Source organism: Acipenser ruthenus, chromosome 20, assembly GCF_902713425.1.
Source record: "Acipenser ruthenus chromosome 20, fAciRut3.2 maternal haplotype, whole genome shotgun sequence".
Lineage (NCBI taxonomy): Eukaryota > Metazoa > Chordata > Actinopteri > Acipenseriformes > Acipenseridae > Acipenser > Acipenser ruthenus.
Window position 1 is genome coordinate 21,811,185 of NC_081208.1, and position 20,887 is coordinate 21,832,071.

Here is a 20,887-nt window from a genome sequence, read left to right on the forward strand (position 1 = left end):
TGAACCTGTTCCCCTGCAACCCTCTGGTATCCAAGAGTGTAACCATGAACCTATTCCCCTGCAATCCTCTGGTATCCAAGAGTGTAACAATGAACCTGTTCCCCTGCAACCCTCTGGTATCCAAGAGTGTAACCATGAACCTATTCCCCTGCAATCCTCTGGTATCCAAGAGTGTAACCATGAACATGTTCCCCTGCAATCCTCTGCCTCTAGTGGATGCAGAAATACATCAGTAAGAAATACCACATGTTGTACTTACTGGTTACATCTAGATGTGCTCCCTCTTTCATAATAGACTGTGCTATTCGTATTCCGCCTTATAAGGATAATGAAAGTGCTAGTGGAATGGCATTATCGCGCAAATGGGAGCCACATCTTTAACTGGTTCCACTCTATGAAGGGCCGCACTGTATCTGGAAACTACAGGGTTAAAAACCAATTTTAAATTCTAAAAAGTAACGGGTATTCTAGTGCTGCACACAGATTCTCCACATGGAGCTACTGTCCGAGAAAAGATATGAACATGTGTGGTATATTACTGCTGCTAGATTATCTTTATATTCCAGAACGCAGTCCTGAATCAGGAACAAAACAGTTCGATTCGGTTCAATGAGAGCAGTAATTGAAAGCTGAAACTGACACAGTGTACTTTTTTGTTAAGGCTTTCAGAATAAAAAATAATTTAGATTCTTTCATTCGGTTCCCATGGTTTTAATTCCTTATAATCCTAGTTTTGTTTTATTGAATTCAAACAATGTGAAACTGGTATTATATTTCAGATGAAAGAAAGAAAAAAAAAAAAAGAGGGCTCCCCACATTTTATAACACTTTTTTTTTTTAATAAGGTTCTTTGCGTCAAGCTCTGGAGGGTTTAATGAAGATTTAGGTTTAATCATTGCTCAGTGAAGGGGTACTTTGTTCATATGTTACATGATTTAACTTTCACCTCTCTGCTCGTCTTAAATGGTTTCTTCAAATAAAGAAGTTGTTCTCGAGATAACAATGTCAGGGTGACAGAAGTGCTCACCTACATATATCCCTGTTGCTAACTCACAGAAGCATTGATCAGAATAAGGCAAAGTGAGGGTTTTACTGTACGTCTGTGGGTGGGCCCTGGATCAATTTGATCCGAGGAGACAGGAAGAGATTTACGATGGAAAAACAATAAACTGCAGCCTGAAATCCAGATTTTCTTACAACAAATTAAAGTCAGCAGTGTAGACAGAAAGAACAACAAACAGGGTCACCAAACTGGATTACTGTGGTGCTGCTTCATGTGGGGCAAGAGCAGGTCAGTGATGAACACAGAGGGACACTAGGGGTGACATATGCCCCTAGTGAGGCAGCAGAAACAGCTGCTTAATAAAACAAGGTAGAAGCAACCGATAACAGGTTTCACAGGTGGCAAGAAAATACCTCCTACATTAAACTGCTCAAATAGCAACAAAGTTTCAGAGGGAATAGAGCCCTACACTGATCCACAAATAACACTTCCTGCAGAAACCAAGTACTTTAACTTGCTAAGCTCCTGAGATGTCATGAAACTGTAGCTCACAAAAAAATCCATAAATATAACCCGTTGTGCACTTTTATTCGCTAACTCAAATAAGCAGTTTTGAAAGAAATGTTATTATATATATATATATATATATATATATATATATATATATATATATATATATATTTTATTATTATTATTTTTCAAAAAAACATGATTTCTGGTACTAGGTTAAAGAAATATGTGTTTACAAGTCTGGTTAACTTGCACTTCCCACCAACCAGCTGCTTCCCATTTTGACTGACTTGCTTTGCAGCCAATAACATACTTTGAAGACTGAACTGATACAGACTCAAAACATTGAGACTTATGTTGCAAAAGGAAGTTCACAACAGGTAATATTTATGGAAAGATTTTGTTAACTTTAATCATACTGTATTAAGCACAACCACTTTGAAGATAACCTGTCCCACTATCTTCATTTCCCCACCTTGGAGCAAGGGGACATAACTGTAAAGTGTTCCACAAAAGCCTGTGCACACTGCTTTCCAATTACATTCAAGAAATTGTGTGCTCAAGTCTGATGGCCACATTTGTCAGGCATATGAGAATAGTAAAGATGAGGGATGAAGATCATTTACATCACAACAAACACTGCTACAGGCTCATACTCAATCACAGCTCTTCAAACGCAAGCTGCAGAGACTAGAGGGCTCATCATTCCCAGAGAGGAGTACATTCCCTATGCAGGATTGTCCAGCTATTCAGCATCTCATAACCCTGGGGTTCCTGCTTCTTTTATATTTAGGTGGGACCTAAGTTCAAACAATTAGTCCAAACTGCCTTCTGTTAGTCTTGAGCCACTATAATCCACAGGTCATATTCACTGAGTTCAAAGATTTTCAGTATAAGACACTTGAACTATTTAAATCAATAAGAAGTGCTTGTGTGAATGTAAGGGCTGTATGAAGTGCTTTACATACCCACTAAAAAGAACGTCAAGCCTGTATTTGGACCCCTCTTTCTTATGCTGGTGCATGGAGAGGTTCTGTGTCCCATGTTTCTACTCCCTTTTGAAATCCGGACTAGACTGCCCTCTGGCTCACAAACTGAGCAAGCCAGCATTGACTTCAATAAAGTACTAGGAAACCCTACAGTAGGCCCATCTTTTTCCTCATTTCAATCCCTTGAGTCAATATTGACTGATGACTGACTGAACAACTCTACCGAAATTAATGGGCATGCTGCATAAAACCATTGTAGCTGTATTGAATTGCAACTCCCTCTGAGCTGATCAGTCTAGCTCTGATATATACCAAGTGACATTTGGATCACTGTGGTAGAGGAACCGTTTTCCACAGCAGCCAGTCCGATTCCTTCCTTTTCCGTGGCTCATTTTTAGTCCTTGGATCAATTGACCTCTAGAAGATAGGAATCGCACACAACTTGGTGAACAGTTACTTGGATCACTGTATCTCACTGATTTCTTTGAATGGTTGTATGAATTAAAAAAGCCATGCTGAAATGTATTTGTCCTGCATTGGAATTTAGCCAGTACTGTAAGAATAACATCTCTTCTTAAACAGTGCCAGGGACCTGTTTTAACAAAGCACTTAAAAGACAACCCCCTCCAGCAGCACAATGCCCTTGTACCACCATGACCCTATAACACCATGCACGGGCATTTCTGAAGTCCTGGCCTCACTAAGAAAGAAGAGCACTCCCCATTGAGCAGCAATTAAGACAATCAGAAGTAGATCTTCCATTGAATAACTAGGCTCATCTTAAATGCACTACAAATCTCCCAATCCCCACAATCTACGTTCAGGTTTTACGTGCAGTTGGTCAACACATTTACCTTAAGCAGTTTCAATAAAACACACATTAAAAATGAGGGCTTGCTGGGTATCATGCTAAAGGGTTACAAATCACCCTCCTGTGTTTACAAGAAATGCATTGCTTTACCTGTACTGTTTTGTCTGTAGAGCACTAAAATGTTTTTCAACATATTGAAGATCATTTGTTTTATTAAACTTTTACTCAGGAGCTTTTGCCAAGAGAAAGAGTATCACAGTGTATCCAGATTGATGTACTGTATGCTACAGACTACAACAGTTTTACTGCTTGTCCTTAATCGCTACACTGTATAGCGTTAGTGTAATCTTTTAGTGATTCATGAATACCTCTTTACTCCTATCAATTCAGCTTTGTTAGTGCAGCTGAAAGAACGGCAGCTGCCACCCTCCCCCACCCCTCAGCCTGGCAGAGAAACATGTGACGAGCACTGCCAGGGGCACAGTGTACAAGTTAAGACCACAGGCAAGCACAGCAATGCAACGGAGCACAAATGGTTGGGAAGAAATATCAGAGTGAACTAACAACCATTGTAACCTTTTCCAAAATACTTTAAGTCTATTAGTAAATAAAGCTTAACTCTGCCCCATTGATTGCACAAGTGGATGAAGGTTTGAAATAATTAAGAGAACTACTAAGTACAAAGCATATATGCGTTGACTACTAAATGGAACAATGCATGAGAGGAGGACTGAATGGGTGGATATAAATCAATAAACGAATACAAAAAATGGATTGCATGAATAAATAAACAATAACTAGACAATTCATACATAATAAATGTACATCCATTCATATTCTCAGGAGATTGTACAGTACGAATGTATGTTGGAGAAATGGACATTCAAAGAATAGATTAGTATCTTGACAAATGAAAAACAATTGAATAAATACATTTAAAAAGTCATTACAACGAATGCATTAATATATTACAGTTCTTATGCATTCCCCAAAAATCATTAACCACCATCATAGCTGTCAAAAATGTAATACATTTATCATTCAGCTGAGTTCTCTTAGGTCAGCAATTCTGTGTTTGCTCAGCAAGCCCCAGTGTATTACTTTTTTTAATAGATCAATCAAAACCACTTAAAGAGATTCCATGAAAAATGCTGGTCCTTACCCACAGCGGGTGCGTCGTACTCCTCTCCCAGCAGGATCTCGGGTGCAGAGTAGGCCAGAGAGCCACAGCTGGTCATCAACATGGTGCCAGGCTGAAAACGGTTACTGAACCCAAAGTCAGTCAGCTTGACCGTCCCCTGCTGCCGAAAGAAGACCACGTTCTCGGGCTTGAGGTCCCGGTGAACCACGTGGAGCCGGTGGCAGTAGGAGATGGCGCACACGATCTGAGCAAAGTGCACTTTGGCCAGGTCTTCAGAGACTCCCCCCTCGTGACGCATGATGTAATCGTACATGTCGCCACCATCGCCCAGTTCCAGAATCAGGTAGAGCTTGGTCTGCGTGTCGATAACTTCGTACAGGCGAACCACATTGGGGTGCTGCACCAGCTTCATACAGCGCACCTCCTGGAGTAGGTGCCCAGCCGCCATGCTGTCCAGTTTGGTTTTATCGATGACCTTGACTGCCACCAGCTGACCTGTGAAGACGTGGCGAGCCAGCTTGACCACGGCGAAGTGACCTTTACCCAACGTCCGGTCGAGGTCATACAGGCCAGCTATCTTCCCTTCGTAACCACTCTTGGAGGATGCCATGTTGGCGTTGTTTATTTTTTTATGTATGTTCCAAAGGGAGCAGAGGTCTTCTCTGGATTGTCAATTTTTATATAGCCATGCTTAGCTCCTGGAAAAAAGAGGAACAGAAGAGATTGGAGCACATTAAAAAGAGAGAGTGTGCACACAGAATATAAAGTATTGTGCAAACAGAAAAGAACACATCTACTACAATATGTTAAATGGGTTTACGTGTTCTTGGAAATCTTTTGCAGTGTTTTCCTTTTCATGGTTCTTTCACTTAGTCTAATCTTCCTGTTTTTTAGAACCAGAAACAAGTACACCAAATAAAAAGACTTAAACATTCTATGGCTGAGAGAGCTAACCTGCTCAAGGCATCTCTACAGTGGGCCACTTCTCGGACACTGTTTCCTTCATTGTAATAATGCCCAATACATTAATCTGGATATACAATGTCCTAGGCCTTGGGCACACCCCAGTACACATTTCAGTAGTTCAGCACAACTCCCACAGCTTGGCTGAAAAAGGAATGAATGTACTTAATTATGCATGCTACATTTAAACATGGCCTCAAGCATGCTTGGCAAGGGGATAATGCCTGACCATTGCAGGCAATAGACCCGTTTTGTTTTGGACTTAGGGTTTGCTTCAAGGGCAGAAATGGGGGAGGCGCTGGGCGCAAATGAAAGGAAGGGAACTGGGTTATACATATAGTTTACTGGATAACTGGGCGACCCTATACTGTACACAGCTGATGAACAGAATTCAAAAGCATGTGGAAGGCAAGGGCCGATCGACCCAACAGTCACTTTTCACTACTGCTGTGGAAAAAATATTCACTGCAGAGCAACCGAACTTGCAACTCAATTCTAGTACCACCGGTACAGGACACATGGTGCTGCAGTCAAAACCTCATACTGTATTAAAGCTTGGACTGCTTTTTATGGCCACCAAACATCACAATGAAGGCTTCCGTCATGGAGATATTAAAACTTGAAGACTGTAGCAGTTTCACAGGAACACACATATCCTATTAGCAGCTGGTGTCCTCAGTTTGTTTATGAAAGTTCAGCCCTATACAAGCACAGAGGTGGGAGTTCCATAAAATCTAAAAATAATAATAATAATAATAATAATAATAATAATAATAATAATAATAATAATAATAATAAATCTGTCTGCAGCAGCAATTCAATTCAAAGTACTATTTTTAATTCCCTTTTGGGTAAACTGCTGATAAAGAATGTACTGTTTTTACTGTACAGCAAACATCACAAGTTCTTTCAAAAGATAAGCCTACTAAGCAACAATGAGTTTCTTAAAAATAAATTATGGTATTGAGTGAGAGGGCAGATCAGTCTTTATGCCCAAAGGTTTTCACCAGAGTTTCCAATCTCTTGTTAGACAAGGATACTGTGTAAGTGAATCACAAAAATCAAAGGAGACATGTGAGTTATTTAAACAACCTGATCCCTCCCCCTTCCCTTACCTCTTTATGCCCCCCCAGGGATGACTTACTGACCCCCTAAAGGAGTTATAGCTAATGAAATAAATCCATTAAATGTGTCCTACCATTCACTTACATTCACTGTATGTACAGCTATGGCTAAAAGTTCTGCATCACCTAAAATTTTACGACATAATTAAACAAAAATGATGTGAACATAATTTAGACCTCTTATTTAACATCATGAATCAAAAGAACTACAAAATGAGATCGCAAAAGTCTAACGGAAGCCATAATATTAGTAGAGTATTTCATGTTAGATGTTGACGTCACATTTTTCAATTTTAGTCAGTTTTTCATTAAGTGCAAGGAAAACTACAAAGCAGCGTGTAATTCAATATGTTAATGTAACATTATTCAGCAGGTTTCATTCATCTTTATGAAGCAAGATTAGTTCATTCTATAGGGTGATGCAAAACTTTTTGCCATAGCTGTAGATCTGTTCTGAAAGAAGCACAGGTTTTAAAAAAACAAAACATGTTTCTTATTTTTAAAACATGCTATCTGGTAACCCACCAGGAAAAGAAAACTCTTATCTTGCACGCTTATTTAATGTGACATCTCCTTATTTAATGTGACATCTCCTAAGTCACTTCCCCTCAGCAAGGTGTTACATCCTCTTTTGTTTTCTTTTAATTCCTTCACTTCTCTCTTTTGCTCCTTCTGCTGTACATTCTGCAGCTGCATGAACCGAAGCATCTCATGTGTGAGCTTTAACACAAAGAGACAATTTGGAGGGATTAGAGTTGGCGAGGAGAATCATTGACGGGGGGGGGGGGGGGGGGGGGGGTCAGGAGGCAAAATACGAGCTCCATAGGATGTTCACCTACTGCAGCTCACTGACGTACTGTACACACGCATACACAGATAGACAGACAAAAACAGAAAACAAAAAAGATACAGGAGCAGATTTGAGTCAGTTGCCAGTGTTCTACTGTACTCAGTTCATCAGCATGTGTATCACATAAGTGCAAGTATTTAGGGATGTTCGGCATCATCTTGATTGTATTAGGGAGAGCTGAGGAGCTGTGTAAGGTGAGCCTTTCCTGGCTCGACTACACTGGAAATGAGTTATTTTGCCTCATGTGGACCGATTCCTGGTAAAACACTTTAAATAAATCAGGGAAAAAAGAAATCAAACTTTCCTGAAGCAAGGACAGAACTTCCCTTCACCCTTCCTATTCTAGACCACACTGCTTCCAGCATTTGAACTCTTTCCATTATTAATATGGCTTGTCCTGTTCTTGACTGACTCATTTATCATTTATTATGCAAACCTCAGTATCTCAACTTCAATATAAAACTTCAGGGAATATTTTACTTCCCAGCTTTTCATGGTCACGAACAAGCTTTACAAGACGTTCAAAGCAATAAAACAGATGAAATATTTAAAAGTGAGTTTGCAGTGAAGGAGGAGTGCTTATTTACTGTACTGTACACAAACAGCTCAAGAAGACTGAGACTCTCCCCTCAATGGTACAAAGTGAACCAATACACACTGTTAATTAATCTCAGTACCATGCTACCAAAATAGCACAAGTTAAGAGTTCTATCTGGATTGGTACAGTACCATATCAAAACCAGTGTGCAAGATGGATCTAAATCCATTATTTTGCATGGAATGTTTAGTCTGCTTATGTTCTGCCAGGATTTCTTCAGTGTGAAACAGACATAATGGTTTTTCAATCGTAATTAAACATGGGCTTTTCATCGCTGTGGCTACTTAACCTCTAGTGTAACTTCATTGAACTTACAGTAATACCAGGAACGACTCAAGCAGCTATTCAATGTGACTCTTCTTTCAATCCATGCAAAGGGCCTGATGATATCATCTCACTGATCTTCTGCTGCACAGATCATTCAACTAGACGCCTTTATCTGCTACAGGATTTATCTTGCATTTTATATTAACTTATATTGTTCCTGGAATAAAATATTCATCCAATTGGGCCCATTGTGTTATCCATGCAGTAGCAGAATGCAAGAGCACTGACAAAATATTTACTTGTGACTGCTAATTTTTGATTCAAGTAATTATTCAATTTAAAAAAAAAAAAAAAAAAAAAAAAAAAAAAAAAGCTGCAGCTATTGCCAAAAGTGTTGCATCACCTAGAATTTTAGGACTGAGACATCATTTAAAAAAGAAACTACTAAATTATATTGCAAAAAGTCTACCAGTAGCCATACTAGTAGTACAGTATTTCATGTTAGATGTAATTCAGGTTTCATTCAACTTTATGAAACAAAATGTGTTAATTCTACAGGGTGATCAAAACTTTTGGCCCTAGCTGTATGTCCAAACCATAAAAAATCAATAAATAATCGTAATAATTGAATGCGCATTAACAACTGTCAGCCAGCCCAAGGAAGGAACAAAACTGCAAAACGTTGGAGATATGGTATAGCATTAGAGGCTGGCCCAGGAGAACAATCAGGTGATGAGATTCATCCCAGACATATTGCTGCTGATCTGTTGCCCTATTTGAAACACATGGCTTTGCACATAGCTTTAAATCCAAGGTTACTGTGTGTGTGTGCGTGGGTGCGTGCGCGCACACCTCCCTCTCTCTCTCTCTCAAACCATGGCTTCCCAGAGTCAAGAAACATTTAAATTATCCTCTAGTAATTACACTCTCAAGCATCTTTTCAAAGCTGTGGCATTTAAATTCCATTCACTTTAAACCTCTACATATCTGTACTGAAAAGCTTACAGTAAACTGCACTTATTTTTTTTTACTTTCACAGCTTTGAATCCTGCAGACAAACTAGCACTGAAAGGAGAACTCATGCACTTCAGGCTCCCCTCCTCCTGTGCCCTACCTAACTAGTGTTTACATTCATCATTAGCTCCCCTGCACTGTACACGGATAAACTGAAAGGAAAAATCCAGTTCTGCTGCATTGTGTGAATTAAAAAGGAAACGTGTTTCGCTTTGTTCCTATCTGCTGTAATAAGCATACTCTGTCCTATTCTGCCTGTCTGTCATGGTCTATTTGTGGCAGTGACAAGGCAGCTTCTCTTGTTATCGAACCCTTGGGAGATCCCAGCTTCTTACCTGGACACCCATATGAAGAACAAGCCGCTGCTGCTGGGTACAGATAAAGCAGAGGTCTCCATACTGTAGATTACTCCATCAAATGCTGATGCTCAACCTTCCCAAGCAAGAACCACTCACATAGGTAAGAAAAACTGAATGGGCATTAGCTGAATTACACTCTCTATCCCTAAGTGCGTATCCCACCGCGGAGGCGTTTTGAGGGTCGCTAGTAGAAGCCACTCACTGCGGCTGTCTGTGCGGAGTTGCTCGGTTGATAAGCAGACTGATTCTGTTTCCAGCGCTGTCAAGCCTTCAGTTTTCACATGCAATAAAGTCTCCCTTGTCCAAAAAATATTATTTTTTAGTTGTGATAGGGACGGGCTACACACAGGTGCAAAATTGTGCACTGTATCTTTGAAAGCTGATTAATATCCCACAACAATCCCGTCTCTCTAACATTGAAAACTTCGTATCAGCAACTGCGGTACACGAATATGGACCCGAATATGATACATTTCCCTGATTATCAAGTCGCGGCAGTAAATCATCAAAATAAAATAAATATAAAGCTACAAAAATGAACACAACATAAAACATACGCACACCGAAAATGCAGTCGAAAACTTACCCAAACAGCGTCGCTCTGTCCTGCAGCACTGCTACAGAAATGCGTGTATTCTTTACCTAAAATTTCAGCAGCGCTTTTGTTCCGGGTTCTCAGTGTTGTTAGTTCCCCTTGCCAGTAACGTGTTCTCTGTCAGATAAACCGGAACACCTCTACCTCGATTCTCCAGGCTCTGCCGTTGCTGTAAGTAAGAGATGCGTGTGCCTCTACTGTGTACACTCCTCTGCAGTGTTCTGACTAAAATCTATTCAGCGTGTTTGCCCGTTGACGTCAATCGCAACCCGGCCACTGCAGCTCTCTTAAAGTGAAACTGTGGAGTTTAGGGCAGGGTTTTGATAAAACTGCGGTTTGCCATCGTGTTTGATATTACCAGTAGATCTATACTATCTTCTAAAAACACCGGAGAAGTATTGGGTCACAGGGTGTATGTACCCATCTTTGTCCTGTACAGGGTCATCCTACTCTTACCCAAGTTGACACATGGTTGGGACTAAGCCTAACCTCTTTTGTCAAATTACCTGCACAGGGATGTAGTCCATGCGAGATATATGTATACCTTCTAAGTAGAAACCAGAATTTTAAAATCAATCCTTAATTTAACAAGAAGCCAGTGCAGTGATTTAAGAACTGAAAATATGGATGGCAGTGAAATAGCGAAGGCTTAAAGGAGTGAACTATGAAGACAGGTTGAAAGAACCGAATCTATTCAGCCTAGAACAAAGAAGAATGAAGGGAATCTTAAAATGAGTTGACAAAGTTAATCCGAACCAATACAATACACAGAAACCAGAATCAGAGGACACAGCTGGGAATTGTGTGGAGATAGACTTAGGATAGAGGGAAAGAGACACTTCTTCACACAGCAAGTGGGGAGGGCTGGAATAGGTTACCTAGCAATGCTGTTGATACTGCACCACTTTGATCCTTTAAGACCAAACTTGACAAAGTTTTGAGATTAGTTAGCGACTATGAACTGGAAGCATAGATGGGTGAAATGGACTCCTCTCATTCTTATTCTCTAATATTATGATCACTACTTTACATTTTACCCCGTTGGTTTTAAGGCATTATACTTTATTATAAGTCAAGAACGTTGTAACTAGTGGCATCAGCTTTGCAACCTTTACAGCCATAGTCGATCAGTGATTTACCGGCATGTTTAGAATATTTACACTTTTTCTTTCTATCAATAAATCAACCGAGGGCTAATCAGCAGCCAAGGCCACAGCTCTACTTAAGTCAATGGTGTCAGTGTAAGGCACTCCCTCTAGAGGGATCTAGAAGAATTACAAGGACAAATTGAATACAATACTTTCAATTACCGGAAACATAGCTATTATTAAATGTATCAGTTTACTTTTAGAAACGAAATACGAATATGCAACTATTCTAATGGGAATTCAATGAAATAAATGAATATTCCATGCAAAAAAATTCTAAACTTTAACTCTATACACAATAGCTTACCAGCATGCTTCAGTCTAAAGGGCCCTTGAGGAAGTTAGACAGAAAACATCAAATTTAAGAATAGGGGTCCTTTCTGACTGCTAGAGCTTGACATTACTGCTAACCTCTCGTGAATACAGTGACATTGACGGTTTAAGTTACTTTTTGCAAGAAGGAAACATTATGCCTTTATGTAGGACATGATCATTTTCAGGTATTCATTTCTTGATTATGTTTTACAAGGAATGTTGGGGAGTAGCACATTACACTTAATGCATTACTGTATTCTGATTACATTTCAGTAACTTGTAATCCTTAAAATTTCCAAAAAACAAAAGCATTTCAAAATTACATGTCAATCCTTATGTGTCACGTGAATGAAAATGACATCCGAGGAGGGAACGAGTGGGGTCAATAACTGTAACTTGTAACTGTATTATTATTATTATTATTTATTTCTTAGCAGACGCCCTTATCCAGGGCGACTTACAATCGTAAGCAAATACATTTCAAGTGTTACTATACAAGTAATACAATACTGTATTACTTGTATTACAGTATTGTCCCCAATACTGCGAATACATCCTTAAACATGTTTTCATCCTTGGAGTAGATCTTTAACTACTGTACCTACATTACTTAAGGATACACTTTATTTTGCATGGGTTAAGACTAAATTTAAAAAGACTGGGTGACTCTCAAGGTCAAAACCTGATCTATGAATAGAAGCATGTTTGACAACATAAAAACAGAAAGGAAAGTAATGAAACAGTAATGAAGTTGTTTGTGTGAGACTGGGTAGCCATTTAATCACAGCACACTGAGCTCCCAAACCACAGGCATTTCTCACTTACAGTTTACAGTGCTGTCACCCTGCCTGTGGAGTGTTGGATAGACCTTTATTTGATCACTCATGTGAAACCAGCACTGCCAACGGCACAGCAGGCACAACTTGGCAACGATAAGAATGTCTGTCTTAAACCCTATTCAGTTTGAACTGGGAAAGTACAGTAACCGGAACAAATACCAGCAGCACAATATATGTACCTGACAAAGTTCTGCAATCAGTTAGCTACTAGGAGCCAAACAAGAACTGATCTTCAAAGAGGTTGTTCTTACTTCATATTTTCATGTCAGGTGTTCCTTGGATGTCCCTACTAGGAAAAATGGGCAAAAAGATCTGTGAAACAGAGCATTCTAATTTTTCTGAATATATGAATAATGGAAGCAATATTCCAAATGTAATAAATGTGTTCATGAAGCTCAACATGTCTATAATAAAAAAAAATAATGCTGTACTTTTATTGAGTGCTTATAAAATTAAATTGCAAAGATTGCAAAAAACTTCTGAGTCAACCCCCTGTTATTTAGTTAACTTTCACACTCCATGCTTATTCTGGTTCAACGAAGCTGCAGTTTAAGCACTAGAGTGCACAGTCAGTAAACAAAACAACAAATAAACAGTAACAAACAAACTGGCACAAGAGCCAAAATAAAGTTTCAAACAAAAGACTAACTGGCTGTAGGCGGTCAATTACCTTCACTACACATAGTCAAAATAATACACCAAAACACTCACCTAACTCCAACAAACAAAGGATTTCTGGGCCCTTTTATACACACTCCCCAATTAGCACTCAATTACCTAATTGGGGAATGGCCATACCCGTAATTGCTGGCAGGGACAGATTTATCCCTATCCCTGCCAACCTTACATTCCCACAAACACTATTTACACCAGCAGGGCTTTTGCCCTGCCACAGCTGGGATGCAATGCTATAAAATGATATTCTTATTCAAAGACACCCAAGGAACAAAATGTACCATCAAAACATGAGAGCTTCCCTTCACAGCTCTGCGAGTGAACAGGCACACTTCAATCCTAACCAGAGAACAACCCCAGTCCTGGTTCTCTCTCGTGGACAGACTGCCAGTTTTGCCAAATTGTATGTTGATTTAGGGATGTGGACATATGGGTCCGGGTTCAGCATCTAGGCTAAGAGGTTTTAAAAGGTTTCAGTTGAAATTTGAAAGCAGCTACTTTTCCCATGAGGTCAACTTCGTGCAATCTTCTTTTAACTCTTACTGATAGATGTTTGGTCCTGATGCGTCTTCCCGCCTCTTGAGTACAGTGTTAAAGTGTTGGTCATTTTGTAGTGGCTTTTCTCTTTCCCCTTATAAAACTTTACAACAGTAAATTTGCGCAGCCATTTTGCAGTTTTCATATAAGAACATATGAACATAATTTATGAATTAGAGGAAGTCACTCATCCGGTTCCTAGTAGCTGACTGATGATGTCAAAACTTTGCTAAGTTGGGTCTTAAGGATCCAAATGGTTCTGCCTTAACAACATGACAAGGTAACCCATTCCATACCCTCACCACTGTGTGAAAAAATGTCTCCCTCCCTCTGTCCTAAGTCTATCTCCACTTAATTTCCAAATGTGGTCCTGGTTTCTGTACTACACTTACCAAGTATTTGTTATAGTTGACTATGTCAACTCTTTCTAAGATTTTATTATTATTATTATTATTATTATTATTTGTTTATTTTAGCAGACGCCTTTATCCAAGGCGACTTACAGAGACTAGGGTGTGTGAACTATGCATCAACTGCAGAGTCACTAACAACTACGTCTCACCCAAAAGACGGAGCACAAGGAGGTTAAGTGACTTGCTCAGGGTCACACAATGAGGCAGTGGCTGAGGTGGGATTTGAACCGGGGACCTCCTGGTTACAAGCCTGTTTCTTTAACCACTAGACCACACAGACTTGTCATGTACCCCTTAATTCTTCTTTGTTCTAGGCTAAACTGATTTAGTTCTTTCAGTCTTCATTGTTACAGTATGCATTTACCATAGTTTACCATGCTTTGCCATGTTTTTAAATGTGCTTTACCATTCACCTATGGGTTTTACATGTGAGGATGCCATTAGTGTTATGGAATCATAGTGATATTTCAGTACCATGGCTCCATACCACTGTTCAATATTAGTTTTAAATCAATAGTGTCGCCATTGCTGGTGGTCTGATGTGGTTGGCTAATGGTTCTGTGTTAGGGTATCGTCAAGGTAAAATGGAATACCAATGGCCTGCTCTGTCGACCGCAAGCTTTCTCTCTCTTTTGGAGTAATTTTCAATGCTTAAGGCCACAGTGTATTCATTCAGTTCTTAGAATTAGCTTTAAATAAAGAGTATTGTGCTTGATTCAGCCAGTCAGTCTCTAAGGATACGACAAGTGCTATTAGTTTTCTTTGCTCTAAATCATAGTTAATAAATAATAACCTAACACTGAAAAATAAGAATCTCATAGAAATAGCTTTTTCATTGATACTGAAAAAATGACTGTTTCACTGACTGGTTCAGTCATGATTCTGTTCCAGCTGCACAGAAGAGGTATTTTAAAATGGGGTGGAGGTGGTGAGAAAGGAGGATTTTTTGTGAAATGCTGAATTCCTTTGGCCAATGTGACGCAGCTCTCTATGTTCTCTGCCTCATCTATTCTTAGCACTGTAGTGATTCAGAGAGTTTCAAAGCCATGTTGTGAAACAGTCATCGACAATGAGAGTAGACTAAAACGTACAGTAACAGCTTTACGTGCTTTGAATGAAATGTCTATAAAATGTGTAACAGAAACCAAACAAACTCAATTAGCTTTGCTGAGAAGTCTGCCAAACCAAGTCCTTACAGACAGTCAATTTAGCACCAAACCTGAACATGAGCCAAAACAGGGAGGGATGTGATCAATCCACAGATAATGTGATCAATCCACAGATAAGTTATCGGGGTGGAAGCAACTCCATCAGGGTAGAAGCAAAGTATAACAGCATCCTTAAAGAAACTGGAGCTAAGATTTCCATTACACGAGAGTAGATGTTAAAACTTCATGCTGATTTGAACTCGGCTCTCGCCAAGATAAGCACCAACTAAGACGTAGCTTTACAGTAAACTAATGTGATCCATATGCGTCTCCATCCATTTACGTTTCCTTCCATATGATGATGTAGATATCCTTCTGTCTGGTGTTAATGGCTGAAGTGTAATGCTGGCTCCAGGGATCAGCTTATTTTGCCTCCCTGGCGCATCAGCACACACAACGGCTGCGATGCTGGCTCCAGGGATCAACCAAAGTGCGGCCTCCCCAGCGCATCAGCATGACAACCGTCTGGATTGAGCTAAGTAGGGTACATCTCTGGGGTTTTCAAGTGGGCACCTTCCATCCTCAGTGTTTCGTCGACTAGCCCACGACACCTCAAGAGGGCTCGACGGTGATTCTGGCGTCCCAGCATCACCCCCCTCCGTCCCCCACTCAACTCAGCCCAGCTTACTTACCTGTCCCCAGCCAGAATCTTTCCGTCTCAACCACAGCCAGTTGCTGCTCCTCTCTGCTGCTTCAGATAAGTTCTTCACTGTGCGACGCAACTCTTGGCCACTGAATCCGACGTCTCTGAGAAACCGGGTTGTAGAATGTGCCACAAATCCTCGACAACCCACTTCCACTGGGTAAACCCGAACTCTCCATCCTCGCTGTTCCGCTTCAGTGGCTAGTTGAGCATACCGCAGTTTCTTCCTCTCATACGCCTCATCTACAGCGTCCTCCCATGGCACTGTTAACTCTACCAGGTGAACAAGGCGTGCTGATCCAGACCACAAGACAATATCTGGTCGAAGGTTAGTGGTGGCAATCTCAGGTGGAAAAATAAGCCGTTGACCAACATCTGCCAGCATATTCCAGTCTCTAGCAGCTTCCAGTTGTCCTGGGCGAGGATTGGTTTTAACACCTTTTCTTGGTGGTTGCTCTCCTGGGCGGAGGAATGTTGTCTTTTGTGTGTAATGTTTTGATGGAACAGGTGGCAACTTATTGGTCATGTTACGCTTGTCTTCCAATGCTAAGGCCAAACATCGCAGCACCTGGTCATGGCGCCAAGTAAACCGTCCTTGGCTAAGAGCCACCTTACATCCTGTCAAAATGTGCCTTAATGTTGCAGGTGATGAACACAAAGGACATGAGGGATCCTCTCCTACCCAGAGGTTTAGGTTCTGTGGTGATGGGAGAACATCATATGTTGACCTGATGAGGAAACTGATCCTGCTCTGTTCCATTGACCATAGGTCTTGCCAGCCAATCTTGCGTTGTTCCACACTCTCCCATCTCATCCATTCTCCCTGTTTGGCCTGGGAAATGGCCTTTATACACCTCATCCTCTCCTCCTGCTTTTGCACCTCGTTGACTACCAGCTTCCTTCTTTGAGCTGGGGCCGCCTTGTGCCATGTAGGAGGAGTTGAACTGAAACCAAGACCCCCTCTTCCATGCTGAACTTGCCCCATGATATCACCAATTCGAAGGGCAGCCTTTGCATCTTCCACAGCTTTCTTTGCCGCCCACTTTCTTCCAGTTTTCAACACAGGTGCTGCCTCCCTTACGCATTTATCGCGTGACTCTACTAATGTCATTTCCAGTCTGACCTTGGCGCACTTAAACTCCTCGGTTAGAGCAGAGACTGGTAGCTGCAGTATTCCTTTACCATAAAGTCCCACTCTGCTGAGGCAGCGTGGAACTCCCAACCATTTCCTGATGTATGAACTGATTAAAGCTTCCAGCTTCTCTACTGTTGTCAAAGAAACCTCGTACACAGTCAGTGGCCACAGCAACCTCGGCAGTAGACCAAACTGAAAGCACCAGAGTTTTAGTTTACCTGGTAGAGCGCAGCTGTCTATGCTCTTCAACCCTTCCACTGCTTGTTGTCTAACTTCTCCCACACGAACTGTGTCCTTTAGATCCCCGTCGTACCATCTCCCAAGACTCTTCACTGGCTTCTCAGACACTGTTGGTATTGCCTCACCATTAATGAAGAATGTTTTATCTACTACTTTGCCTTTAATTATAGAGATGCTCCTTGATTTAGTGGGCTTGAATTGCATTCGTGCCCATTCAATGTTATTGGTTAACTTGCCCAATAATCGATTAGTGCAGGCTACTGTTGTAGTCATGGTTGTCATGTCATCCATGTATGCTCGAATTGGTGGTAGTCGCATTCCAGAAGCCAAGCGCTCTCCTCCTACTACCCATTTTGATGCCCTAATGATTACTTCCATTGCCATGGTAAAAGCCAGTGGAGAAATGGTGCATCCTGCCATTATTCCAACCTCTAGGCATTGCCATGTAGTGCTGAATTCTGAAGTTGAAAAACTGAATTGCAAATCTCCAAAATAGGCTTTCACTAAATTTGTTATTGTCATCGGTACACTGAAAAAATCAAATGCTGCCCAAAGTAGTTCATGTGGCACTGAACCATATGCATTAGCCAAATCCAGGAATGTCACATGGAGCTCCTTCCTCTCCTTTTTAGCTGATTGAATTTGTTGCCAGATCACATTGATGTGTTCTAAGCAACCTGGGAAACCTGGAATGCCCGCTTTTTGTATTGAAGTGTCAATGAAGCAGTTCTTTAATAGGTAAGCTGACAATCTCTGAGCAATAATGCTGAAGAAAATCTTGCCTTCTACGTTTAATAGGGAAATGGGACGAAACTGACTGATGCTTGTAGAATCTTTTTCTTTAGGTATAAAGACTCCACCTGCTCGGCGCCATGCTCTTGGTACAACCTGTTTTTCCCATGCCACTTTCATCAATTTCCACAGAATTCGTAGAACTCCTGAAGCACTCTTGTACACTCTGTACGGAACTCCATTAGGCCCTGGAGATGATGAAGCCCTTGCTTTTTTCACAGCTTGCTCTATTTCTTTCCACTTAGGTGCACAGTCCTCCATTTGGTATTCTGGTGGATTGATAGGTGGGATGTCTGACGGAATTGACATAGGCTCCTGCCTTTTTGAATCTGTATGTGTTTCCTCCAAATATCTCTCCAGCTCAACCTTAGATGCTTTTAGTGTGCCATTCTTCTCACTGGTGAATAACTTCTTTACAAATTTGAATGGGTCTTTATAAAAGTTAGTTCTCGCACGCTCCTTCTTTTTGTAGCGTTTCCGTAGGCGCTCAGCTCTGCGCAATGTTGCAAGCTTATCTTTTATGACCCTTTGTAAGAGATTGAGTCCCTCCTTCTGACTTTGTTCTGCTCTTCTCCATTGCTTCCTCAGCTGTCTCCTTTCTCTAACTAAGCGTTCAATCTCCTGCTGCCGTCTAGACTTTCCAGGAATAGTTTGTACTTTTTCCTTCCTTTTTTCAACTCCAAACCTCTCACTTCCATATGCGTAGATGATGTCCCCAAATTTATCCAGCTTCTTTTCAACTGTTCCACTTACTCTTTCCAATGCAACGCAGAGATCTGTGTTTACTGTGTCCCATGCAGTTTTCTCACAAGCTCTTGGCCATTTAACTCCAGGCTTGTGCCCGTTGAGGTTCTTTTCTCTCTTATGCTGGTTTGTCTGACCGGGTTCACAAGGATCATTAGGTTCATCACTAACTGTGTCCATGCAAGTCCTCCTCACATCTATGACAGGGGTGCTGATATCCTGCGAACTGTGGTTTGCTTCCTGTCGCTGGATTTCATTCGACTGACTTGACTGACTTCGTAAGAAGTACTGATCAATGCGAGGCCCTTGTCCCTTCTCCCTCAAGCATTTCATTCTCCCTTGATGAATCTTCAAACCCCTGACCGTTGTCGCCTTGCTCCAGCCGCAGACACAAACCTGGAGTTCCATGTCTTTGTTAACTGCAGATCTTGAACTAGTCTTTTGTGAAGTACTCTCCATACTCATATCCGTTTAAGAAATGCATTCCAGAAATCTTACCCATTTTGTACCTCCATTTATAATATAGAACATAATTAATGAATACAATATTTCTTATTTGGTTAAAAATATTGATAAAATCTATATGTAGTACAAAACAACCTTCTGTTGATGAGTTCTATAATCTTGGGTTGACATTATCAAGTAATGAACCCAAAAGATGGCAAGTTTTAGTTTTACTTATTCATATATTTGCTGTACTTCTTCAAATTTCTACAGGGGCTTTATAATTTTTAACAAATCTACAAAATTATAGAAGCAGAGCATATGCATATACTGTAGATCGAATTATGTTATTTGGTAAAACTGTACAATACTAGAACAAAACAAAAAAATAATCCACATACAGATGATGGAATCCTGAACATGTTTTACTTCCAGCTTGTAAAACGCTAAAATTAGCAATATAAACCTACACAGCGAAAAAGGCTACAAATGAACAGTCACTGTTTCCCATCTCATTCTCACAATCTGAAGGCTGTGCAGGCCTTAGTGTCTAATGAGGTGAAACTCACTAATCTAATCCCCTATTCACACTGCCTACTCACATTGAAACCATCTGACTGCCATTCACTTCATGCACGTTTGTAAAACCTACAGCTAGGAACAGCACACAGATACCAACAACCAACGACATTGGGTCTAACTCCATGTTAGGAGTGTTCCCTATATCCTGTTCCCCTCTCCCTTCTGTCCCAGTGAGGTTCTCCCCAACCCCCAACCTCTGTCATCCCACACACACACACACTTCTACACTGTATAATGTACAGTATACAATTACTACATTAAGAAAGTTTAGATAGTAATTAATAATACATTTTCTTAAACTTTTAACAAACCTTTCCTTTGATAAAAAAAAAATGCCACTGTAATTGCAAAAGGCAGATAACAGCATCTTACATGTTGTAAGGTGGCACGGATTGTGTTGCTATGTTGTGATGTGGGTGTGGAGCAGTACAGTAGATTCAAGTTTTGGGAGTCTGGTAGATGCTTTTTTTAGGGATATTTCAGGGATTATATGGGACTGGCTCACAAACCATACGTTGGAAACACCTCATGGAAAAAAAATACTGACAAGCCATTTGACTGCCATTCACATTCACAACACGTGATGGCTGTACATCATTTAAGTAGCGTCCATAGGGGAATAGGTGTACCTGTAATTCATTTAGGAAGTCCGCCCAAAGCACTACACTACAGTGCTGTCAGAAAGTTAAGTGGAGTATATCCACACATGCTGTGACTTGCTAAAGGTGGAGAGCTAGGTTTTGGTACAGACACAGAACAAGGAATAGGGGCAATGTTGAGCCTATTTGACATAGTTAATTTACTATTAGTGTCATTGTAGGGACACAGTGCTGAATTAATCAATGAAGGCATTTGTTTGAGTTTTTTCAAGCATTGTGTGTCACTGTTCTTGTGCTATTAAACTGCTGTTAAGTTGTAGTGAAGTGCTGTTCACACATTCACACGATT

At 40.6% G+C, this 20,887-nt stretch overlaps 1 protein-coding gene across 1 annotated transcript in view; it reads right to left on the reverse strand.

Annotated features, from left to right (window-relative positions):
- LOC117425445 (maternal embryonic leucine zipper kinase-like) overlaps window positions 1-10,498 on the reverse strand; it is a 33,302-nt gene extending 22,804 nt beyond the window's left edge. Inside the window, exons 1-2 of the mRNA XM_034042393.3 lie at window positions 10,216-10,498; window positions 4,476-5,152 (exon numbers count right to left, since the gene is read on the reverse strand). Of these exons, the coding sequence (XP_033898284.3) occupies window positions 4,476-5,064 (589 nt within the window). The 5' untranslated portion in view covers window positions 5,065-5,152; window positions 10,216-10,498. The remainder of the gene's footprint in view (window positions 1-4,475; window positions 5,153-10,215) is intronic.
- Between the last annotated feature and the right edge of the window lie 10,389 nt (window positions 10,499-20,887).